Here is a 26,439-nt window from a genome sequence, read left to right as displayed (position 1 = left end):
TGTGCTGGAATCTCTCCGCTTTACCCTCCACACCCCTGTTGCTGTGCTCTCCTCTGCGGCTCCGAAGCTCCCCCTCTCCACCACCCGCAGTCTCCGCCCGCGAAGGAGCTTCCTAGTGTGTGGACACTTTTCCTCCTTCACAGCTCCCTCCTGCTGGTGCAGGACCCGTCCCTATCCTTTTCTCTCTGTTTATTCTTTTTTCTTTTGTCCTACCCAGGTACGTGGGGGGTTTCTTGCCTTTTGGGAGGTCTGAGGTCTTCTGCCAGCGTTCAGTAGGTGTTCTGTAGGAGTTGTTCCACGTGTAGATGTATTTCTGGTGTATCTGTTGGGAGGAAGGTGATCTCCGCGTCTTACTCTTCTGCCATCTTCCCAGAAGTCCCTGGGGTTTTATCTTGTTCTTTCATCAGGAACATATTCCTCTGCTGTCTCATTTTGTCTAATTTTCTGTGTTTGTGGTCTCTGTTCTGCAGGCTGCAGGATTGTCATTTCTTTTGCTTCTGGTGTCTGCGTCCTGCTGGGTGAGGCTTGTCTAGAGGCTTGTGCAGGCTTCCTGGTGGGAGGGACTAGTGCCTGACCACTGTTGGTTGGGGCTGGATCTTGTCCCTCAGGTGGACAGGGCTGTGGCAAGTGGTGTGTTTAGAGGTGGCTGTAGGCTCAGGAAGACTTTAGGCAGCCTGTCTGCTCATGGGTGGAGCTGTGTTACTGCCCTGTTGGTTGTTTGGCCTGAGGCCTCCCAGCTCTGTAGCCTACAGGATGTTGAGTAGAGCCAGGTCTTGCTGCGAAAATGGCAGCTTCCAGGAGAGCTCATGCCAATGAATACTCCCCAGAGTCTCTGCCTCCACTGTCCTTGTTCCCACAGTGAGCTTCAGCCACCCTGTAACTCCCCAGGAGACCTTCAAAGACCAGCATGTAGGTCTGAACCAGGCTCCTCTCAGAAGTCACTGCTTTTCCCTGGGTCCTGGGGCACATGAGAACTAGTGTGCACCCTGTAAGAGTAGTTTCTGTTTCCACCAGTCCTGTGGAGTTCTTGTGATCAAACCCCACTGGCCTTCACAGCTAAATGCTCTGGGGGCTCCTCCTCCCAATGCCAGACCCCCAGACTTGTAAGCTTGATGCAGGGCTCAGAACTCTCACTCCTGTGGGAGAACCTCTGCAATATAGTTTTGTTCCAGTTTGTGGGTCACCCACCTGGTGGGTATGGGATTTGACTGCATTGCAAATGTGCCTCTCCTACCATCTTTTTGTGGCTTCTACTTTGTCTTTGGATGTAGAATATCTTTTTTGGTAGGTTCCTATCTTTTTTGTTAATGGTTGTTCAACAGTTAGTTGTGATTTTGGTGCTTCTGTGAGAGGTGGTGAGCTTAAGTCCTTCTACTCCACCATCTTGTCTCCAACCCCCATAACCAATCTTTTTTTATGGAAGAACCCTGAAGTATGAACAGGTGGTTTCACACAATTCTAAGGTACAGCTTTCTGGAGGGAGAGGAACAGACCAGCAGTTCACTGAGTTCTCATTACCAGGTTCAGTGACACCCCTTGTTCTTCACCACTTCTTTTGGTTCTCCACAGCATACGTTTTCTGGCCCATTTCATGAAAAGGAAAGATATCATGGAAAATATCCTAGAGAGTAGTTGAAGGCACTAGTGAATGCAGATCAATGAATCCCTGCAGTTGAACTATCCAATTCTGCCTGGCTCATACCTCTTTGGGTTCTCACTGGGCAGTGTTCTCTCTGTTGTCTCTGCACCCCGGGATAATGTGACAAGGTAGCTCTGATACCGTCTGTGCAGGTTTCTCTCTGTTCTGGCTGCTTCAAACTAGCTGCTGCACTCTCCTCCAAGGCTCTGAAGCTCTCCCTCTGTCCTGGCTGATTTCCCTGCAGGTAAGGGGACTTCCCAGGGTGTGGGACCTTTTCGTCTTTCACAGCTCTCTCCCAGGTGTGCAGGTCCTGCCCCAATTTCTTTCAGTCTTTCTTTTCCTCTTTCTTCTTTTGTCCTACCCTGTTACATGGAGATTTTCTTGCCCTTTCAGGAGTCTGAGGTCTGAGTCTGCCAGCGTTCGGTAGATATTCTGTGAGAATCATTCCACATGAAGGTATATTTTTGATGTATTTGTGGGAGGAGGTGAGATTCATATTCTACTGCCCTGCCATCTTGATCTGGTCTCTCATTCAAGAATTTTTATAATAGATAATTTTAGACAATTCCATCGTCTGTGTCATCTCATGATTCATGTCTGTTGATGGTCTTTTTTCATGTGAGTTGAGATTTCATAGTTATTTGTATCTTGATTGATTTTAGTTTGTATTGTGGACATTGTAAATATCATTTAAGACCAAGAGTATTATTTTTATCCTATGGAGATTGATGTTTTTGTTTTACCCTTCTGTGTATTGGGGTTCCAATTTTTTGAACATTTTTGAAACTTTCGTAGTACTGTTTAGACCAGTACGGTGTGCGCACCACCTAGTGGTCAGTGTGGAACTTGGGATGATTCACTTTCCAAATCTTTGGTAGGCTAATTAGGGTCACATCAAAGCACTCACAGATCAAACGTGAGCCCAGCAGTTCAAAATCGCTTTTCGTAATTTCTTTTCTAAACTGTTCCCTCTCCCATATAGTTTTTCAGTACTTTCCATTTCTCTAGGCTCCCATTTTCTGTCCTCTGTTCAGAAACCACCCACTTTCTTGGTAGTATCACTCCCAGAAACAAGTTGCAGGAGAGAGAGAGGAAAAATTAGTATGAAGTTTAGTTTTGTCCCCTTGATGCCATGGCTCCACCTAGAGAAAGGACCTTATCCCTGAGATTTTTGATTACTGGCAGTTCCCTTTATGGACCATTCTTGCTTCTGGGCTACTTTTGCTGTCACTACTCCCACTGTGGGACCAAAACAGAAGTAGAGTAAATAAAATCGTAGGAATTTCTCACATTCTCACATTTAGGAGTTCTCTTTTCCACTCCTTAGGCCATAACATCAAGGTGTCTCCTGTATTGCCCTCTGACTGTTAAACAATGCTCACCTCTGGGTTTCATATCATGTCCAATTCAGGTTTAGGATTCTGGAGGGAAAAAAATAATGTTGAATTCAGCCATTTAGGTGGTATTTCAAACTCTGATCTCTTCCCAATCCATCTGCCTATGTTTACTTTTCAGTTTTTAAATAGGTGTTCATGAATTCTATCAAGGTTTTATATTCGAGTTAGTTAGTGAGAGATAAAAGAAGGTCCCAGAACTGGACCCAGCTGCATGTGTTTTGTAGATGGCTTCTAGTTGATTCTTGCTTTTTTGTCCACTCTGACAATCTCTGTCTTTTAACTGGTGTGTTTAGAAAATTCACACTCAAAGTGATTATTAATACAGTTGGATTAAAATCTACCATCTTGCTGTTTTTCTATTCATTGCATTTGTTCTTTGTTCTCTTTCTCTCTCTTTCGACTTTTCCTATTTTATTTGAGTATTTTTATGATCCCATTTTATCTCCTCTATTTACTTATAATTTATATATCTTAAAAAAATTTAGTGGTTCCCTAGGGTTTACAATGTACAGTTTAAAATAATTGGGTTCATCTTCAAATAACACTATATTGTTTTGCATGTAGTCCAAATACCTTACAAAAGAATATTCCCAATCTTACTCCCTTCCCTTGTGTCACCATTGTAATCATTTAATTTTTACGTTTGCTATAAACACCCAATACATTGTTACTATTATTGCTTTAAACAGTTGTGTTGTTTTAATTGGAAATATAGTTGAGATACAATATTATGTTTCAGGTTTACTACATAATGACTTAACATTTGCATATATTATGAAATGATCACCATGGTAAGTCTAGTAACCATCTGTCCCCATACAAAGTTATTATTATTACAATATTATCAACCATATTCCTTATGCTGCATATTACATCCCTGTGGCTTATTTATTTTATAACTGGAGGTTGGTACCTCTCAATCCTCTTTATCTATTCACCCCCCACCTCCCCTCTGACAACCATCCATTTTTTCTCTGCATCTATGGGTCTGTTTTCATTTTTTGTTTGATTTTTTGGATTTTGTATATAAGTGAGAACATATGGTATTTGTCTTTCTCTGTCTGACTTATTTCACTTCACATAATACCATGTAGATCCATCCATGAGGTCGCAAAGGCAAAGATTCATTTTTTATGGCTGAATAATATTCCACTGTATGTATACATATAATATAAATTATATATATATATATATATATATACATATATATATATATATAACAGATCTTCTTTATCCATTCATCTATTGATGGACACTTAGATTGCTTCCATATCTTGGCTATTGTAAATAATGCTTCAATGAACAGGGGAGTACATATATCTTTTGTGATTAGTGTTTTTTGTTTTCTTCAGATAAATACAAAAAAATGGAATTGCTGGATCATATGGTAGTTCTAGCTTTAACTTTTTGAGGAAACCCTCACTGTTTTCATAGTGGCTGAACCAGTTTACAATCCTAACAACAGCGTATGAGGGTTCCCTTTTTTCTACATCAGTCAGTTAATTTTTAGAACAATTAAGAATATGGGGGCTTCCCTGGTGGCACAGTGGTTGAGAGTCCACCTGCTGATGCAGGGGACGCCGGTTCGTGCCCCGGTCTGGGAAGATCCCACATGCTGCGGAGTGGCTGGGCCCGTGAGCCAAGGCCACTGAGCCTGTGCGTCCGGAGCCTGTGCTCCGCAATGGGAGAGGCCACAACAGTGAGAGGCCCGCATACCACAAAAAAAAAAAAAAAAAAAAGAATATGGAAAATAAAAAGATATATTTTGCCTTCACGTATTCCTTTCCCAATGCTCTCACTTAAATTATGTAGATCCAATTTCTGACCTATATCATATCCCTTCTGCATAAATAATGTCCTTTAATATTTCTTATAAGACACATCTGCTGTTGATGAATTTCCCATTTTTGTTTGAAAAAAAGTCTATTTTGCCTTTATTTTTTTTATTTAGAGTTTTTTTTTTACACCTTTATTTGACTATGATTGCTTTACAATGGTGTGTTAGTTTCTGCTTTATAACAAAGTGAATCAGTTATACATATACATATATTCCCATATCCCTTCCCTCTTGCATCTCCCTCCCTCTCACCCTCCCTATCCCACTCCTCCAGGCAGTCACAAAGAACCGAACTGACCTCCCTGTGCTATGCGGCTGCTTCCCACTAGCTATCTACCTTATGTTTGGTAGTGTATATATGTCCATGCCTCTCTCTTGCTTTGTCACAATTTACGCATCCCCCTGCCCATATCCTCAAGTCCATTCTCTAGTAGGTCTGTGTCTTTATGCCTGTTTTACCCCTAGGTTCTTCATGACATTTTCTTTTTCTTAAATTCCATATATATGTGTTAGCATACGGTATTGGTCTTTCTCTTTCTGACTTACTTCGCTCTGTATGACAGACTCTAGGTCTATTCACCTCATTACAAATAGCTCAATTTCATTTCTTTTTATGGCTGACTAATATTCCATTGTATGTATGTGCCACATCTTCTTTATCCATTCATCCGATGATGGACACTTAGGTTGTTTCCATCTCTGGGCTATTGTAAATAGAGCTGCAATGAACATTTTGGTACATGACACTTTTTGAATTATGGTTTTCTCAGGGTATATGCCCAAGAGTGGGATATATGGTAGTACTATTTGTAGGTTTTTAAGGAACCTCCATACAGTTCTCCATAGTGGCTGTACCAATTCACATTCCCACCAGCAGTGCAAGAGTGTTCCCTTTTCTCCACACCCTCTCCAGCATTTATTGTTCCTAGATTTTTGTGTGTGTGTGTGGTACGCGGGCCTCTCACTGTTCTGGCCTCTCCCATTGCGAAGCACAGGCTCCAGACGCGCGGGTTCAGTGGCCATGGCTCATGGGTCCAGCCAGTCACTCCACGGCATGTGGGATCTTCCCGGACCGGGTCACGAACCCGCGTCCCCTGCATCGGCAGGCGGACTCTCAACCACTGCGCCACCAGGGAAGCCCTGTTTCTAGATTTTTTGATGATGGCCATTCTGACTGGTGTGAGATGATATCTCATTGTAGTTTTGATTTGCATTTCTCTAAGGATTAATGATGTTGAACATTCTTTCATGTGTTTGTTGGCAGTCTGTATATCTTCTTTGGAGAAATGTCTATTTAGGTCTTCTACCCATTTTTGTATTGGGTTGTATGATTTTTTTTTATTGAGCTGCATGAGCTGCTTGTAAATTTTGGAGATTAATCCTTTGTCAGTTGCTTCATTTGCAAATATTTTCTCCCATTCTGAGGGTTGTCTTTTGGTCTTGTTTATGGTTTCCTTTGCTGTGCAAAAGCTTTGAAGTTTCATTTGGTCCCATTTGTGTATTTTTGTTTTTATTTCCATTTCTCTAGGAGGTGGGTCAAAAAGGATCTTGCTGTGATTTATGTCATAGAGTGTTCTGTTGGAAGTTTTTTTTTTGGAAGATATTTAGTCACAGTTTCAATTTCAGTGCTTGTGATTGGTCTGTTCATATTTTCCATTTCTTCCTGGTTCAGTCTTGGCAGGGTGTCCATTTTGAAGAATTTGTCCATTTCTTCCAGTGTGTCCATTTTATTGGCATAGAGTTGCTTGTAGTAATGTCTCATGATCTTTTGTATTTTTGCAGTGTCAGTTGTTACTTCTCCTTTTTCATTTGTAATTCTATTGAGTTGAGTCTTCTTCCTTTTATTCTTGAAGAGTCTGGCTAATGACTTATCAATTTTGTTTATCTTCTCAAAGAACCAGCTTTTAGTTTCATTGATCTTTGCTATCGTTTCCTTCATTTCTTTTTCATTTATTTCTGATCTGATTTTTATGATTTCTTTCCTTCTGCTAAGTTTGAGTTTTTTTTGTTCTTTCTCTAGTTGCTTTAGGTACAAGGTTAGGTTGTTTATTCAAGATATTCCCTGTTTCTTAAGGTAGCTATTATGTAGTGTCCTCCTTTGTGTCTTCTAATTGTCTTTATTTTAAAGTCTATTTTGTCTGATATGAGAAGTGCTACTCCAGATTTCTTCTGGTTTGCATTTGCATGGTATATCTTTTTCCATCCCCTTGCTTTCAGTCTGTATGTGTCTCTAGGTCTGAAGTGGGTCTCTTGTAGACAGCATATATATGGGTCCTGTTTTTGTATCCATTCAGCCAATCTGTGTCTTTTGGTGGGAGCATTTTGTCCATTTTCATTTAAGATAGTTAACGAATTTGCTTATCTTACTGTGTTTGGGGTCTCCTTTTAGCAGGCTGCAGGTTCCTAGTTCCTGTTGTTTTGGTGTCTGTCCCCAGTGGCTAAGTTTGGTTCAGTGGGTTTTGTAGGCTTCCTGGTGGAGGGGACTAGTGCCTGTGTTCTGGTGGATGAGGCTGGATCGTGGCTTTCTGGTGAGCAGTTCCACATCTGGTGGTGTGTTTTGGGGTGTCTGTAGACTTATTATGATTTTAGGCAGCATCTCTGTTGATTGGTGGGGTTGTGTTCCTGTCTTGCTTGTTGTTTGGCATACCGTGTCCAGTACTGTAGCTTGCTGGTTGTTGAGTGTAGCTGTGTGTTGGTGTTGAGATGGAGATCTCTGTGTGATTTTCACTGCTTGATATTACGTGGAGCTGGGAGGTCTCTTGTGGACCAGTGTCCTGAAGTTGGCTCTCCTACCTCAGAGGCAGAGCCCTGACTCCTGGCTGGAGCACCAAGAGCCTTTCATCCACACGGCTCAGAATAAAAGGGAGAAAATTTAGAAAGAAATAATTAGTAGAAGTAGAAAGAAAGAAGGAAAGAAAGAAAGAAGGAAAGAAAGAAAGGATGGAGGGAGTGAGGGTGGGAAGGAGGTTGCCTTTATTTTTGAGGGACATTTTTGCTGAATTTAGATTTGGATTGGCAGGGTTTTTACTTTCAGTATGTTAAAGGTTTCATTCCACTATTTTTGGCTTATTTGACTCTGGTACGAGGTCTTGTGTTCTTGTTCTTCTATAAGTAAGGTGTTCCCTCCACCCTTTTTCCCTGACTGCCTTCAATATTTTATTTTGCCTGTTTTTCTGCAGTTTGAATTTGATATGTCTGGGTGTGATGTGGCTCTTTTACAAATTTTATTTACCCTGCTTTGTGTTCTCTGAGATACTTGGATCTGGGGTTTATGTCAATTACTAATTATTAAAAATTTCAGCAATTATTTATTCAAATATTTTTTCTCCATTCTCTCTCTCTTCTCCTTCTAGTATTCTAACTTGATAGTGTCCCAAAGCTCTTGGATATTTTGTTCTGTTTTCTTTTTTTACCCTTTATTTTTACTCTGCATTTCAGTTTGTGTAATTTCTATTGTTCTAGCTTCAATTTCACTTATTCCTCAGCTGTGTCTAGTTCACTAATAAGCACACTGAAGGCATTCTTCGGATCTGTTAATGTGTTTTTTCTCTTGTATTTACGTATGATTCTTTCTTATACATTTTATCCCTTGCTGCTATCTTATCTGATCTTGCATGTTGTCTAACTTTTCCAATATAGAAAAGTATTTAACATATTAATCACAACTATTTTAAGTTGTCTGTTGGAAATTCCAAAATGTGTCATAACTGAGTCTTGTCCTGATGATTTTTTTGTCTCTTCAGACTATGTTTTTTCTTTCCTTGATTCTTCCCTTTGTGCTGCTCTCTGGAGGCAACTTATCTCTTGCATTCTTTAAAAATAAAGTCTGCTATTATTTTACTTGATTTATTTTAGCCTTGTAGTGGAGAATAGGGGACTAAGGACATACTATGTTATTTTGATTAAGTCTCAGTCTTAGGCAGGCTTATCCTGAGTCATAGAGGTGTGACTTTCCCAAATGTTCCTGCCCCTCCTCTAAATATAACTGTGAGCCTAGCACATATTCCTATCCCTCCTGGGTTATAGCATTTTTTCAAATTTTCTCCTTCACCTGTGGTGGTGAGTTTCCACCTGTGCCCTCAGTTCCTATTGCCATTCCTTCTGCAGAGCAAGGCTTGTTTTCCCTAGGGGAGATAGAGTAGATTGGTCTGGGCAGAGTTTTAGTGGTGTTGGGTATTCCTCTCTGCTAGCTGCAGTGAATTTCCACCAGTGCGCTCAGACTACAGTTTTATTACCTTTCCCTGTGAGGGTTAAGGCCTTTGTTCTGCAGTGTATAAAGGCAGAATGCTTTGGGCACAATTTCAGCAATGGATGCTGTTCTGTTTCCCTCCCCAAACCAGAACTATAGGATATCTTTCTCCGGATTCTTATTCTTCCCTGCCAGCACCTGGTGGACTTCTTAGGGGGAAAGTCTGCAAAAGGATTCAAAACCACCTATGTCTACAGCCCCCAGGGGTTTCACATTCTCACACTAACACACAACCAACTTTTAGCAATTCATTAACAAATTTTAACTGTTATCTTCTTATGACTTTACATATTATTCAGTAGTATCTGCAAAAGATAAGCAAGTACCTGGGCCCTATTGTTCCCTGTAGATGCCTATGTCTACAGATTTTGGGTTAGCTTTTAGCATTGCAATCTCAGTTTGCTCATGAATTCAATAGAGGACAATTTGCAATTTTCCAGTTTTTGTTTTCCTTGTCCTAATGGTGGGCGAGATGCTCATTCCAATTCTACAGCTCTGAGTTGATACCAGAATATCATGTGAACCTGGGGATAAGATTTGAGGCTCTGTTTGTCTTCCAGCATCCATACCCCAGTTTACAAATTCCCCCACGATGGTGATAATGGTGGGTTTACCAGCTCGAGGAAAGACCTACATCTCCACGAAGCTCACACGGTATCTCAACTGGATAGGAACACCGACTAAAGGTATGTCCCTCAAAGCCTTTCTTCTACAGCCCTCTATAGGCCAATTATGGAAAATACAGTAAGGTAGCTGACCTCAAAAGGGCAAAACCACGAGTAAAGGAATGTCTCAAAACATTATTAACAGTATTAGGACTAATACTATTACTGCTGCTGCTGCTGCTCTACTACAACTGCTACTACTACTACTGCTACTACTACTACTACTACTATATCACCACCACCAACACCACCACCACCACCACCACTAACCTCATAAATGTTTACAATTTCTTAAGTACGTAATCTGTGCCCAATCCCGTGATAGCTGCTAAGCATAAGAAAACTACAAAGATTAAATATCTGTTTTCAAGGAGCACTATTTTTGTAAGACCTCAAAAAAACCCTATGAGTAACATGCTACTTTTATCACCTTTATTATTACTTGTACACCAAAAATGCTATTCTTATTAGCATTACCATTTCTTCACAACCTTAAGGTTTTCTTTAAATTTTAGGGGTGTGTGGAGTCAAGCACCTCAAAGCCCCAGCCTGGAGTCCCCCACAAGGTCTTCAGTAAAGCAGGGCACTTTAGCTCACCTCTCCCGTCCAGAAGGCGTCCGCTCTCTCCAAGCCTCTCCTTAGGTCTGAGCCTATCTGCTCCCCCTCCCCAGCCGGAAGTGATCCTGCCTCTTTCCGCCTCCAGAGGGGTCTCCTTCCCTGCCTGTCAGCCTCCTCCCTCACTCCCTACTTCCAGCTTTCCTTTCTCCCCAATGTGATCTCTTTTCTGCTTACTACCTCTTATTCAGCAATCATTCTTTTCTATTCTCCATTTGATTTCTCTATCCCCCACACTGTATCTCCATTCCTATTTGATTCCTCTGTTGCCCTTAGGAGGACTATGTTTCTCTGGGATCCCACACCAATGCTTCCTACAGACCCCTCTATGCCAACCTTAGTTACATAGTGTGTTTTTGTAGTGTGTTGTGTGTCTGGGTCTCTCTCCCCAGGAGCTGCTCTGGGGTAGGGGACTAGATCATGTTAATTTCTATTGCTTAAGTAGGACCAAATTAAGACATTTAGAGTCTCTAAACGCTAAAAGTTAGGGTGCCCCCTACATCATACGTAATTCAGAATAAAATCAGTAAATACAAGAAAGTCTACCAAAAGTTTTTATTTATCCCCTGATCACTATATTGATGCTTTTAATGTATATCAACTTAGCTGAAAATTTTTACTGGGACTGTGTTTCTCCTTTACCGGTACACTGGTACACAAGTGCTTAGCCTCTGTCTCTAGTGGAATGGAGCACTTCTCCCCAGTGTGGAAAGCAGTTCTTCTTGGGCAATCACTTGCTCACTCAGTCAGTAATTATTTGCTGAGCACACAGTTGTGCCAAGGCCCTTGTTGGATGTTGGATTCCTGCCCTCAAAGAACTCACATCTATTTTTTAAACTTTATTGGAGTATAATTGCTTTACAATGTCGTGTTAGTTTCTGCTGTATAACAAAGTGAATCAGCTATAAGTATATATATATCACCATATCCCCTCCCTCTTTCATCTCCTTCCCACCCTCCCTATCTCACCCCTCTAGGTGGTCACAAAGCACAGAGCTGATCTCCCTGTGCTATGCAGCTGCTTCCCACTAGCTATCTATTTTATATTTGGTAGTGTATATATGTACATGCCAGTCTCTCACTTGGTCTCAGCTTCCCCTTCCCCCTCCCCATGTCCTCAAGTCCATTCTCTATGTCTGTGTCTTTATTCCTGTCCTGCCCCTAGGTTCTTCAGAACCTTTTTGTTTGTTTGTTTTTTAGATTCCATATATATGTGTTAGCATATGGTATTTGTTTTTCTCTTTCTGACTTGCTTCACTCTGTATGACAGACTCTATTCTTAAGTTCTAAAACACCCATGTAGGAAGAACTAGTTGTATCACCATTCCACAGTTGATGAAATTAATTCCCAAGAGGTGACGTGTCTTGTCTAAAGGCACATGGTCACTAAGTGATAGAACCAGAATATGAACCCACATCTGGTTGATTCCAAAGCCTGACACTCACTGTGGCAGGTCTGATACTTGGTGCTACTGATGGGAAGAAGAAAGAACCCACAGTGGCCCTGTGCTCTCCTCTACACTCTTCCTCTTATTTCCCTTGACCATACCAACACCCTATCGCTCTGCCCCCTTCCCTCCCTCTCTCCAAGTATTCTCCTCCCCTTCTCCCATTTCTTCTTTCTCTTCATGTACTTTCTCTTTCTCGAATTCACTGGTGAAGAGTTCCCCAGTGGTTTTCCATGTGCCAAAACCCATACTATGCACTGGAGATGCAAAACTGGATGAGATTCTCAACCTGTCCTTGAAGATTTCTCCATCTGGCTGGGATGCATAAGAATACAACATATCACTGAAGAATCCCAGAGCAGGATACTGACGGGCCTCACAGAGGAAATCACCTACTGGAAGGCAGTGAAAGCTTCCAGATAGGGTGTATTTGAGCTGGGTGTGTCCTGTGGGAGCAGTAGAACATTGGAAGAAGAGAAGGGAAGAAGGAGTAGTTCTTGTAGGACTGCAGGCTCTGAGGAGCCTCTGCTGAGCATAGGGGCACATGGGACGGTGTCAGATGTGTCTCTGCTCTAATGCACCTGCTTCCCACCTGCTCCACTTGCACAGAGGCCCTCAGAGTGATGTTTCAAATGCCAAGATGACCATATCTATAGCCACCAAGGGTTCCCTTGGCCTGCAGGTTTAAATCCAAGATCCTTAGCCTATCATTCAAGGCCCTCCACAGTCAGTCTCTGACAGCCTCACAGGCCTCAGTTACAGTGGATGTCTCATGTTCTGCCTCCTGCCAATGCCATACCTTTGCTCAAACTCTTCCTCTACCTGGAATGTCTTTGTTCCCCTCTCCCATACCCCATGCCTGCCAATAAACGGCCTGCCTTCCTATAAAGACTGGTACAAATGCTGCTTTTTCCAAGAAACCATCTGAGATCACCCCAAGCTTAGTTAGTCTTTCCTTCCTCCTTGCTCTTTTGCATGGCTCTGTCAGAGCACTTAACACACTGGGTGAGAGCTCTCTGTTTACTGATTTACTGTTTACTCTCTTTCCTACATGCTAGATTGTGAGCTCCTTGGGGCCCCATCATGCAGATCTGTTTCATCTCTGACCCCCAGAACTCATGTCCTGATTCACAAAGTAGGCATGAGAAACTATTTATTGGATGAATGAAGAAAATATTACATTACCTCTTTGCCTATTATCCCCTCTTTCCCCCTTTCCTTCCCTCCTCTCTGATTTTTCACCATTACAAATGAGAAAGTGTGACCTAAAGAAGGCAATAAATCTAGACTCTCTGTCTTGATACAGAAAATGTAATAACATTGGACTAGGATTCAGGAGGCCCAGTCTAGTTATGTCCCCAGCTGACTCAATGTTTGACCCTTGATGACTGATTTTACTCCCTGGGTCCCAATTTCTTTATCTTTCCAATGCAGTAATGTACAGAACACAGTAATAATATATAGTAATACTATGGGCATTAAAAGGTTTGGAGTTTATGATTAAATGGAATAGTGGAAAGATCACCAGCTTTGGAACCAAACAGTCCTGGGTTTGATTCCCATCTCTCCACTTATTAGCTATGAGAGTTACTCCCTTGATTTTCTCATTTATAAATGGGAATGATGATTCCTACTTTCCAGGGTTGTTGTAAGGAGTAAATGAGCTGATAGCCATAATTTGAAGCTTTGTAAACATATTATATAGCTACAAACTATACCTTCTTTTACCTCTGAGCTACCTCCAAGAAAGGACATTATTTTGCCACTGGGATCTTCCCAACCTCTTCACCAGGGCTCCTGCTTTCAGTGTTTAATTTAGGCCAGTATCGACGAGAGGCAGTGAGCTACAAGAACTACGAATTCTTTCTCCCAGACAACATGGAGGCCCTACTTATCAGGAAGTGAGTACCTAATATTTTAAAGACATGTGTTGCCCCCTGGCTGAGGGAGACTTTTGTTCAAATGATGGGGGAGTAGGGCAGAGCAACTTGGGTTAGCAAGGAGTCCACCTAGAGTCTCAAAGGGTGGTTAGGACAGCCCTTCTACTATCTTAACCAAAGCTTATTTCTGGTCATATCCATCCCCTGCTTAAGAATTTTTAACAGTTTCCTACTTCTGACAAGAGAGAGTGGAAACTTAGCCTAGAATTTAAAATAAGAGTCTCAGTAGCTTGGCCCACTCCAGTCTCATCCATTCAACCTCAAGTTGTCTCTCCTCTACAAGACTCTGAGCACTTCCAGAACAGAGCCTTGGTCTCATTTATTGATCCATATCCTCTTAATAGAACTCAGCAAAGAGTAATCACTAACCAGATTTTTGCCAAAAGCATAAATACATTTCCACGTTATTACCTGTGCTTGCCCTGTTACATATGCCAGGAATGCCTTCTCCTTCACAGACCATATATTCAGGCTCTTCTTGGAACCCTTAATATTATGGCTCTGTCATTAGTAAACTTTTCCTGGGTATGTTACTTTATACCTGCACCTAAAATGTCTACACAGAGCCATTTTCAACTGTGTGACCTCTCTGTGCTTGTACCTAGAATATAGGACACCCGTTGTAGATATTCAACAGATGAATAATTTAATGTAGGACATCTAAGAGATAGTGCAAAAGATAATTCAGAAAAATAGAGAGGAGCCCATTTGGGGTATAATGGTTGTTTCTGTTTCTTTCTTCATCTTTTTCAGGCAATGTGCCATAGCAGCCCTGAAAGATGTCCATAACTATCTCAGCTGTGAGGAAGGTCATGTTGCGGTAAAGAAATTTGCATTTTTTCTTAGGTTTCTGCTGGGTTGGAGAAGAGCTAATATATATTGAGCATTTACTATGTTCTAAACATTGTTCTAAGCACTTTGCACATATTTATTTAATTTCCACCCTCCCCCATGAGATAGGTATTGTTATTATACTCCATTTTATAGCCCAGAACAATGTCGTGCAGAGAGATTAAATAATTAAATATTTTACCAAGGCGGCAGGCCAGAACTGGAATACAGGTTGTATAGCTCCAGAATCTACACTCCTTTTTTCTTTCTTTTTTTTAAAAAATTATTTATTTATTTATTTATTGGCTGTGTCAGGTCTTAGTTGCAGCACATGGGATCTTCGTTGAGGCTTGTAGGATCTTTTGTTGCACCACGTGGGATCTTTCATTGCGGTGCATGGGCTATTCACTGCGCTGCACAGGCTTCTCTCTCATTGTGGCATGCGGGTTTTCTCTTCTCTAGTTGTGGCGCACAAGCTCCAGGGTGCATGGGCTTTGTAGTTGTGGCACGCGGGTTCCAGAGAGTGTGGGCTCTGTAGTTTGTGGCACGCAGTCTCTCTAGTTGAGGCACGCGAGCTCAGTAGTTGTGACACATGGGCTTAGTTGCCCCGCGGCATGTGGGATCTTAGTTCCCTGACCAGGGATCGAATCTGCATCCCCTGCTTTGGAAGGCTGATTCTTTACCACTGGACCACCAGGGAAGTCTCCAGAATCTACACTCTTAACCAGTATACACTACCACTCCATCCCCAAGAATTCAGCAGGACTACACTAGAATTTGACTGCAATACAAACATTTTTAAGTTCTAGAGATTTAACTAAACACTTAATCAATTTAATCTCATAGACCTTTGGGAGTCGCAAATTCTAAAAGGGCTTCAAAGAGCTCCAAAGTGATAGCGAAGGAAGAAGCTTCACCTAGGAGTTGAGAGAATCGGTTCCAACTCTGCTTTGTCAGAGTTTGTGACAGTTTGTCTCTCTGTGACATTGGTTAAGGCAAACACTTCTTCTAAGCCTCAGCTACTTTACCTGTAAAATAACTCTAATAAACCCCCACCATTTTCCTCTTGCTTTATTATGTCTACAGAGTCTGCTACATTTCTGGGCAGGCAGTGAGGGCTCAATGAGTGCTTGAGAAATTGATATAAGCCATTTCCAAATCCTTGAAAACCCTGTTCAAGTTTTATCTCCTTCTGGAAGCCCTCTACTTGGCACAGGGATGGTCAAAAAGTAGGCATTCTATCAGAGCCAGATTCAGAGCAAACCAATCTCATCGTGTGCCTCTAGGTTTTTGATGCCACCAACACTACCAGAGAACGACGGTCACTGATTCTGCAGTTTGCTAAAGAACATGGTTACAAGGTAGAGTAACTCTCTAACTCTTATGTAGAGCCTACTCATTTAACAAACACCAAAGAAAGGCAAACCAGGGGAGGAAGAGATGCCAAATCAGCTACCATAGGGTCAGCATTTTAATTTAGTTGTAGGATTTTCCAGGTCACAGTTAGAAGCATCAAAACAGAACGGAACAGGAAAGAAGAGGTGCCACATTAGGCAATGGAAGATAATTGCTGACAAGCTGACACTGTGGGGGTGGATATGAGTAAGGAGGAGAGAGAACCACTACAATTCAGGGCCAATCTGACTCATAAAACTCAGAATCCTGAAAGCACCACTGTATGAAATTATGTTGTCAGAGATACCTCTAAAGATGACTCAGAGCCATTGAGAAGGGGTCAAGCTATGTTTGACTCCTACCAAACATAATTCCTTGCTGGAAATCTTTCTTCTGTTTCTTTTATAGGTCTTTTTCATCGAGTCCATTTGTAATGACCCTGATGTCATTGCAGAAAACATCAGGGTAAGGAGCACCAGTCACCTTTCCTTCTTATTTTGTCTCAGATTTGGATCATACCTAGAAATACCTCTGTGCTGTTAAAGGAGGTATCTTCCCTGAGCTTCTCCTCCCACTTCCTATAGGAAGTATTCCCTGATCATCCTGGCATACAATGATTCTGTGAAATTCCTTTAAGTATTGGAGAGGAAGCTAAGGTTCCAAGAGGAGAGGTAAGTTGTCAAGTGTTCATACAGTCAGGAAGAGGTAGAACTGGACCTCAAGCTTGGATGTCTGCCTTGAAAGCTCTTTTTTCTGACCCACAATTCATATCAGAGCTATCACTGCTCTTTTCTACAGTTTCTAGGCATGTGGTCTAGATTTAGTTCACTCACTACATTTTATTGTTCCCTATTTCATTAAATTACTGTATCTTGGGGACAGAGGTGACCTTAAAGGTCACCTCCTTCAACACTTCATCAGAAACTTGAAATCTTAGCTAATTGTTTGTGTAGATTTTCTCCTTGTACCTCCAGTGTGGAAGTTCATTGCCTTCATTAAGTGCAGTCCAATCAATCTGAAATCTGCTTCCCTGTAATTTCCACTCATTGGTCCTAATTTTGCCTCTTGAGGCATAGAATATGTCCAAGTACTCTCTTTCCTTTTCATCCCTCCACCTATCCATCCATTTGTTGATTAAACATAAATTGAATACATACACCTGGGTTGAACCATTCTGGGCACTAGAGACAGAACTAGATAGGGGAGCGCCTGGCCCTTGAGCTCACAGTCTAGTGAGGGAGACTGACAATTTTGTAGACATAATTCTGTGAGATCAGTGCTGAGATGAAGAAACAAAGGAGGCTGTGGCAGCACAGTGTTGAGGACCTAACCTTGCATGGGAAGGATTCTCAATGAAAGTAATAGCTGACCTTTATCTTGAAGAATGCATAAGAATTTGGCAAGTAAAGAATGGAAAATAGGGGGATAGCATATACTAAGTATGGCATCTATGGGGAACTAGAAATAGCTTAGGTTGTCTAAAGCAAAGTGTGTGGAGCTCTAGAGGGGCAATGGGAGAGAAGGATGAAGAAATCATTTGGGACCCAATCATAACAAGCCATGAGTCACCTGCTAAAATATTTCATACTTTGTCCTAAAAGATGTGAGGAAATGGTGAAGGGTTTCAAGCAGAGGAATTCCATATTCAGATGTGCATGTTAGAAATATCCTTCTGGCTGCTAGTATGGGAAAGTAACTAGGCTATAGACAGAGTAACCAGTCACAAAGCTAGAGTGAGCATCCAGGAAAGAGAATGGAGGTCAGCTGGAGAGATATTTAGAAGATACAGGGGGGAAGATTTGGTACCTTCTAAGAGGTGGGGGATGATAGAAAGAGACACATCTAGGATGACTCCCAGATTCATTTTAGGCTCAGGTGACTTGAGTAGATGATAGTGACATTCACTGAGATGGTGAATGTGGGTGGAGAAGGTAGATATATTAAGGGATTAGGAGTTGCCAGCCCCTCAGAAATCTAAAGCCAATATATGCCATGTTATCCCAGTAAACACTCAATACATGTAAGCCATTATGATCCCCAGCCAAGATCTCCTGTTCCTTTTCTTCAACCATTTCTCACACCACAATTTCCAGGCCACTTATAAATGTTTCTCTTAAACAGTGTGTGAACTGAATATAATGTAACAGACCTTGTTTGAGCACACAGGGATAAGGAATGGGGTGTTAACACAGTACAGATTCTCTTCAACTGACTGATTTTGTACACTTGGGCAAGAACCTTTCTCCAAGTCTCAACTTCCTCATCTTTATGATGAGGAATGCTGTACTCAGTGATCTCTAAGGGTTCTTCCCAAGGGCACTGTCGGATTCTCTGTCTCCCATGGTTCTTCCATCTTTCTCCCTTCTTCCAGCAAGTGAAACTTGGCAGCCCTGATTACATAGACTGTGACCGTGAAAAGGTTCTGGAAGACTTTCTAAAGAGAATTGAGTGCTATGAGGTCAACTACCAACCCTTGGATGATGAACTAGACAGGTAAGAACCCAGAACCCCAAAGTAAAGGTCAGGATCCTTAGCCCGGTTTTGATGTCCTGTAGGACCTGGAGGAATGCCTTCCTTCTCTGGGCCTCAACTTTATTTGTAACATCAGGAAACTGTACTTGATTTGTCTTCAAGGGCCCTCCCAGCTCTAATTATCCATGAGGTGGTGATTCCTTGTTGTGTAAGGTGTTCATCATAAGGGGCTTGAAGTAGTGTTTTCCTGAACAATGTGGACATATTAGGACCCTGATCTCAGGGGGGGAGAAATACCTCTCTCCTGTGGTTGTTGCTGTTATGTTTTCAAAAGTATTCTTCACACATGGATGACATTTCAGCTTCCAAACATGTTCACCTTTTTTGTTTCATTGAATCCCCTCGGCATCCCTGTTAAGGAGGCTGAAATAGGTCTTATGATCATAAATTTTCAAGAAGAGGAGATTGCATCTTATAGAGCTGAAACCACTTGCTCAAGCTTCCACCACAAGTCAGGGGGTAGAGCTAGGATTCTAACTACATATTCTGTCTCTTAATCATGTCTGTTTTCACAACATGCATGCACCTTCAACCAGTAAGTATTTGGATTCTTTGGGCTATGGTGTACATCGGGGGTGTAAATAAGGGCAAGAGAGGTAGGTTCTATCCTCAGATAGCTTCCATAGTGCTTTGACATATGGGAAGATACATTAAAAATATGAAACTTTCATTCACAATACCAACTAAAGATTGGAGAGGTGTTAGCTGGCAGTACAGGGAAGATGTGAGTTTTAGACGTAGGGTATACCCAGAACCTCACTTTCTTTCAAAATGGATTGTGATGAGAAGAGACCCTGGTCACTCAGACCCTTTGGGCCCCAAGTAAGAAGTATAAAGAGGCTTCTAACAGTCATCACCACCCAAAGAAGTTTAAAGAGCATCCTTCCAACTTTGTCCAACCAAAGTCCCCAGAGGTGACCATTGTTACTGCCTCACTTCTTAGATGGGGAAACAGACCCACAGCAGGGCAAGGGCTTACCTGAGGCCACACAATGAGTGAGTAGCAGAATATATACTCAAATTCTTGTCTTCAAACTTCCATCATGGTTATCCTCCTCCCACATCCCTATATCATAAAAGTGTCACATGAGGCTTAGATACTCAGGTCAAGGGGCAGGACCTTGTGTACAATTGTGAATATTGTTCACTGTGCCAGGTCACGGGTACACTTGTTTTTCTCACCAAGACATGTACTGGAGTAGGGGAAACTTTTTCAAATTTCCACAAAGGCACTGTATGAATAGTAACATATGGTGGAAGAAGTTTGAAGGAGGGGAGCTAAAATGAAAGAACAGCATTGAGAAAGCCCCTAGCCTTTGGCCTAGACTGCTGCAGGTACTCGGTGTTTGATGAATCAGTTTGGGTCTGAGGACAACTGATTCTGAAAGTTGGCTTTATCTAATCGTTTTTCCATCAACAGACATTTACAATCCATGCATCAAGGCCCACTCCTAAGCTGTGCCCTAGGAACCCAAAGAGGGAAGATCTATCTATCTCTCTGTTCTGATAGAATGCTCAGTTGGTTGAGGAAGACAATGAGTATGCAGTTGACCAGAATTGTGGTGATGGTAAAGCAAGTGGGGTGGGGGAACACAGAAGAGGGGACCCAGTCCAACTGGGAGGAAAAGATCTGGAAGAACATGTTTACCCAGTAGGTGGACTAGACATGCGTTTAGGGCACCAGCAAGGTAGAGTCCACCAAAAATAAGAAAAGAAAATCTTGAAAACTTTTAATAGTTTGTATTTCAAAAACAGCATCAAGGTAGTCAAAACAGAAAAAAATATAACCAGAACTCAGTAGACCTTCTTCATGTTATAATATAGCTTATAATTTTTATTTTAAATTACACATAATGGGGGTAAGCATTAGCTACTATAAGACTTTTGATGTGAAGTACCTTTAAATGACTTCATATGATCCTGGGCTCAAAGAAAACTTTCTAAAGAGAGTGAATGTACTGGTTCTTGAAGGATGGATGCATAGGAGCTCAACTTTGGAAATCAGGCAAATAACATATTTTCAAGGAAAGAGAACAGTACCTTGCAATGGCCTAGTTAAATCTGAATAAAAGTAGAGGAGTACAGAGAATATTTCAGCAAAAGCATTAAGGCTAGAATGAAACAGAGAAGTTATGAGCATAGACATGGAACACTGAGGTGAGGCAAAGCAGGACCAGTGTATGAAGGCACGTAGAATGTCAGACTAAGCTACAGAATTTGGAAGTTCTCCTAGAGCCACTCAGGACCTAGTACCAGAAACAAGGCAACAAGGCTACATCAGATATTTTCTACTTAAGTTCTGAGAGTCGTAGATGAGATGGTTGGAGAGTTTGACATTAGGCAAATCACTTCCTCTCTCTGTGTTTCAGTTTCCTCACCTATCAGAGATAATCTCTGCTTCCTAGGATGGTTATGAGGATTTATGCACTTTGAAGCCCCCACCCCTGCCAGGTGCATACATACACACAAAATGGTCAGCAAATGCAAGTGGCCTGTGAGATGTTGGAGACAGTCAGGGACACAGAGGATTACTGTTTCTCTCTGAGTATGTCAGCAGTGTGAACCACAAAAGAGAGAACGCTAGATGCCTGAAGTGTGAGGAGTGAAAGTAAAAAGACAGTCTGGCTCAAACTGAGATTGAGGAAAGGAGAGAAAAGGAGATGGTAGCAGGCAATGAGCTCCTCAGAGTGACCAGGAACCAAGTCTCTAGAACAGGTACCCAGACCTGGGCAAGGCATAGCACCTTGTCAGAGGAAAGGTAGGTGAGAGCTGGGTTATGGAGGAAGCTTGAAGGCAGGGTGTGTGGTTGGGGCTTTCTCTTGGGATCAGCCTCTCCACCATCAGCCCCTGAGCTGCCCTTGCTCCTGCTTGGGCTGGCCCAGCCACCTGTCCTACATCAAGATCTTCGACGTGGGCACACGCTACATGGTGAACCGAGTGCAGGACCACATCCAGAGCCGCACAGTCTACTATCTCATGAACATCCACGTCACACCCCGCTCCATCTACCTATGCCGGCACGGTGAGAGTGAACTCAACCTCAGAGGCCGCATCGGAGGTGACTCTGGCCTCTCAGCTCGGGGCAAGCAGGTAGGGATGGCCCCATGCACTCAGAGGTGTTGGCTGGTATGGTCCAGGTGGGCTGTGGGTTGGTGGGGTGGCTGCTGCCTGGGTCCTGAGGATGGGGGTACTCAGTGGCAGGATAAAAGCAGGTTCTGGTCACTCTTGCTCTTCCACCCCATCAGCCACTCAGTTTTGACCCACTGAATGGCTCCCAAGTGCCAACAGCATCTGCAAGTCCAGTGGCTTGGTCCTGGTCCTCCAGGCCTTCCCAGATCTGGCTGCTCCTCCAGCCCCATTACAATAAGCACCCTCTCTCCTGCCTGACTGGTCCCCTCATCTTTCTCACAACACTGTGCTTTTGCTTGTGCAGTTTCCCCACCGAGGCTGTCCTCCTCTGTCCCCTCTGTCAGCTGGTGACCATCATTTGCACAGATACCTGCCTTAAAGTGCCCCACCTTTGAATCCGTCTTCTCCTCCATTACTCAGGGCTGATTCTACTCCCCCAAACCCCCACTACAGGTTATCACAGGGTCAGCACTTGTCCCCCACTAGTTACCGCTTCTTTTCTGCCCTCCCTGCTCCACCCCTTCCAGGACACATCTCCTGCTCCATGAGCTGGTCCAGGAAGCCCTCCCCTGTCCTTTCCTGCCCTCCTAGTCAGGTCACCTGGGCTCCATCCCCCCCAGTTCTGGCCCATCTCTGACCCTCACGGTGGGAGTCTCTTTGTAGCTGAGAATAGTGAGCTGCACATTATGGGTGCTGGCCAATTAAAGAGACACATTTTCCCATATTTGGCCCTGACCCTGGGCTTGTTAACACAGTTATTGTTCTTGCTGGGAGGATGGCTTGGGGTGGAACAAGTGGGAAATGAGGTGCAGGAGGGAGGGAGTGTCCTCTCTTATTGGACACCTCTGCACATTCACGGCACCATCTGCTTCCACATGTGTGGCCTCATTTAATCTTCATAGCAGCTCTGTGCAGTGGCCATTACTGTCACTGATTTATGGATGTGGAGGCTGAGGCCCACACAGGAACAGAGAGTGGCCCCTGGTCACACAGCCAGTAAAGGACAGAGCCAGGACTGAAAACCAGGCCTTTATGCTTGCTCCTCAGCCTCCCCCACTGCAGAGCTGGCAGTATCACAGGCAAGGCATCACACCGGAAGGCCTGGTCCTCCTGGATCATTTTCTGTTGCTTTCAGACTGGTAGCCTCCCCTCGAGGTAGACTCTGACCTCTGACTCTCGCCTCTCTCGCAGAGTCAGAGACCACTGGAGGAGCCACCCTAGCCCGTGGCACCACCTACAGCCAGGGGTCTCTTGGTTAGGGCTGTCCGTGGCTTTGCCTGCAAATTTAGCACCCAGTTTGGACACGTGGCCATCTCCACCCAACATGCCTCCTTGAACACAAGTGTGCACATGTACATGCACACACCTGGCCCCAGCCTTCATGCTAAAGGGCACAGTGCACCATGCATTGTTTACAAAGCAGTTTCCCATCAACTGTCGCCCACCACCAATCACAGTAGCTCTCACTTACTATGTTCCAGGGAGTGCTCTGGGTGCTCCCCGTCCACTATCCAATGTGACACTCACAGAGACCAGGCTGAGTGAGCTAACGCTGTTTGCATTTTATAGGCAGGAGATATGAGGCCAGAGATGGCCAAGGACACGTCCCAGGCCACACGGGCATAACCCCCATCGCCTGTCTCCCAGTCAGCACTCCTTCCACCAGAGCACACTGACTGCTGACTCATAATCCATAATTAGAATGTGTGTACACAATGCCTATATTTGTACATAAAAATGTGTGCCTGTATCTGTACATTTGTGCAGATGTTCCTCACACACCATCTGTGATGAATAACATGCCTGTATGCAGAAGAATAGTGAACCACTTGCTCATCTGGGTTCCCACAAACCTAAGTGGTTCCTTTTCGTGCTGTCACTGTTTCCCTTACTGGACTGACCATGTCTTAATAACAGGACACCCCAGTACGCAGCACATGGCCACACACACTCAGTAAATGTTTGAATGCCCTTAGAACCTGGGTACCAGGTCCCCTGCTCAAACAATGAGAATTCACAGCGTCAAAGATAAATGTACCCCACATCCCACCCCCATACAATTCCAGACCACACTCAGAGTACCCAGAACACTAGAATTTCCTGCCCAGAGTCTTCTTCCATTACCTACATGGGCACATCCCAGAGTCTGTTCACCTGAGAAAAGGCCATGTCACAGAAGTGTTCACCCCTAGGCAAAGGGGTGGCCAAGGGGTTACTGTTTGTGTGTTATGGAGATTGGTGGAGATATGGTGTGGACAGAACTTGTTCCTGTGACTGGATTATCCATAAATGTGTACTCAAGGCACCTAGGAGTGCAGGATGGAGCAGAAATGGGAAAAGGAGGGAAGTAGACTATGAGTGGAGTGCTTCCATTTGTACTTTTGTCCCAGGCTCCACAAATGTTAGAGGTGGGCTGTTTGAATAAATGAACAATCAAGTAGGAGGTTCTGTGAGCAAACATCAGTGAATGCACACGCACACATATGCACATATACACACATAAATACACATATTCTCTATTCCCTTGGTTCTTAGTCACACGGGCAAGAGTATGACTTTTTATAAATTGGGAATATTTAAACTCTACTTTTGCTTGTTCATCGTCACTCCATTATTTGTGGCAGATCTGAAATTCTTCTCATGGTCACCCTGTCTTCTTTCATCTCTCTTTCTCCCCTGCTCTCCTCCTTTGCACCCCTACTCCCCAGTATGCCTATGTCCTGGCCAACTTCATTCAGTCCCAGGGCATCAGCTCCCTGAAGGTGTGGACCAGCCACATGAAGAGGACTATCCAGACAGCTGAAGCCCTGGGTGTTCCTTATGAGCAGTGGAAGGCCCTGAATGAGATTGATGCGGTGAGATGGAGGGGGATGGATTTCCCTGTGGATGGTGAGGCTTGACTCTAGGCTTATCCCCTGGATTGCCTCTACTCTGGCTCATATGGGGAACCTAATTAATTCAACAAACATTTCTTGTGCTAAACACTGTTCTGTGTCTTGGGGATCCAGTGAAGGCCAGAACAGACAAGGTATTTACTCTCATGGAGCTCAAAGGCAGGCCGTGAATAAGACATTGCTTTGCATGTGACAAAAGTTTGTGAGAGGGGAAGTACAAGGGACTATAGAGTCTCAGAAGGTGAGGGTACTCTTGACAAGACAGTGGTGGAAGATTTAAAAGGAAAGCTTCCTAGAGGAAGCTGGAGATGAGACAAGAAGCAGGCAAAATGGACTGGGGTGAGGGATAATTTTAATTTGAGAAATAGGGAACAGTTCATGTGAAAGCCCAGAGGTAAGAAGAGAGCATGGCATGTTTAGGGAACTGAGGAAAAATAGCAGAGAGTCTGGGACAGTGAGTGTGAGGTCTGGAGAGAAGGGAGATGAGGTTGGAAATGAAGACAGCTTATAAGGCCTTATAGCCCATGTTGAGGGATTTGGATGCTGCCCTAAAAATGGGAAGCCATTGATGTGGTCTAAGTCAAGGAGGAGTGGCCTGAATGTGATTCACATTTTCTTAAAAAAAGACCACTCTGGTCATGTGTGGAGACTAGGTGAGAAGAAGGCCAGAGTGAGAATGCATACCGGTATGGAGATGGCTGCATTTGTCTAGGCAAGAGGTGAGGGTGTGATGGCCCATATATATATTGGAGATGAAATGAAGAAGAAGAATTTGGTAAATATTTCATATGACCCTCGTGACATGGCAGTCTCTCATTAGAGTCAGGTTTTTCCATGAGCTTCTTGAGAAGGTGTTTCCTCTCCATTGTCTCACCTGCACTGTAGGTACACTGACCTCAGGTTAGACACTAAAGTAAAAGCTTCACTACAGATGTGGATAACTTGTGTGTAGGTAGGTTAACCTGATTGCCTGCTAGATAAATACAGAGAAGTATGTTTGTGTATACATAAGACATATATGCTTAACTGTAGATGTACAGAGGCACACATATTTAGAAAAGGGATATACAGCATTGTTATACATATCACATATATTTGTTATAAAATACATGCAAGCCAACAGTTCATCATAATTGTTCAGTTATTGTTTGTTTCTGGCCCACATGTGGTGTAAACATTTATTGGATACCTACTCCATTTCAGGCTCTGGAGTAGTGCTGGAGACAGAGATTGGTTCCTGTCTTCACTGGGTTTTCAGAAAAAAACAGGGTAGACAGAGGAATGCAAAATAGTGTGCATGATACAGGCTCTGATGGGTTAGAATGTGGGCACACAGATGTTGGGGCAAGGTATCTGACCCAGCCATGATCTGCCTAGAGGAAGTGATGCCTAGCTAAAGCCTAAGGGGTGAGTAACAGTGAGCCAGAGAGAGAGGATCAGGAATAGTATGTCATGCAGAGAAAGCAGAATAAGGAAAGAGGGAATTGTGTGTGTGTGTGTGTGTGTGTAGACCTACTAAGGTCATAGCAGTGCAGATGGAGAGGGAAGAAAAAGGAATATATCTGAGAGAAATTTAAGAGGAAGAATCTCAGGAATTAGCTATGAGGGGATGGGTAAGGAAGAAGGAAGAATTTAGAATGATGTCTAATTTTCTGGTTTCTTTTCAATTCAGTAATATATTAATAATTAGATATATTAATCTAAAAACATTAGATTAAATTAATCTATTTAAATTACTGTATAATCTAAATAATATTAATTAATATAATAATATATTCTATTGATTGAGTTTTTAAAATGTGCCTTGTACATTCTGTACTAGTCTCTTTTACATATATTATCTCTAATATTCAAACTACTGTTGTGAG

The 26,439-nt window shown here is 42.9% G+C and overlaps 1 protein-coding gene across 2 annotated transcripts in view; it reads left to right on the top strand.

The window, feature by feature from the left end:
• PFKFB1 (6-phosphofructo-2-kinase/fructose-2,6-biphosphatase 1) overlaps window positions 1-26,439 on the top strand; it is an 83,693-nt gene that overhangs the window by 46,748 nt on the left and 10,506 nt on the right. For both annotated transcript variants that reach the window (XM_024767184.1, XM_024767183.1), the window contains exons 2-9: window positions 9,683-9,808; window positions 13,658-13,751; window positions 14,544-14,610; window positions 15,908-15,982; window positions 16,425-16,481; window positions 18,388-18,509; window positions 21,431-21,638; window positions 24,386-24,532. In XM_024767184.1, the coding sequence (XP_024622952.1) occupies window positions 9,683-9,808; window positions 13,658-13,751; window positions 14,544-14,610; window positions 15,908-15,982; window positions 16,425-16,481; window positions 18,388-18,509; window positions 21,431-21,638; window positions 24,386-24,532 (896 nt within the window). The remainder of the gene's footprint in view (window positions 1-9,682; window positions 9,809-13,657; window positions 13,752-14,543; window positions 14,611-15,907; window positions 15,983-16,424; window positions 16,482-18,387; window positions 18,510-21,430; window positions 21,639-24,385; window positions 24,533-26,439) is intronic.

The sequence above is a fragment of the Neophocaena asiaeorientalis genome, unplaced genomic scaffold (assembly GCF_003031525.2).
Source record: "Neophocaena asiaeorientalis asiaeorientalis breed wild unplaced genomic scaffold, Neophocaena_asiaeorientalis_V1.1 scaffold313, whole genome shotgun sequence".
In the NCBI taxonomy this organism is placed as follows: Eukaryota; Metazoa; Chordata; class Mammalia; order Artiodactyla; family Phocoenidae; genus Neophocaena; species Neophocaena asiaeorientalis.
Note: the sequence above shows the minus strand (reverse complement) of the source record. Positions and strands in the feature narration are given on the sequence as shown.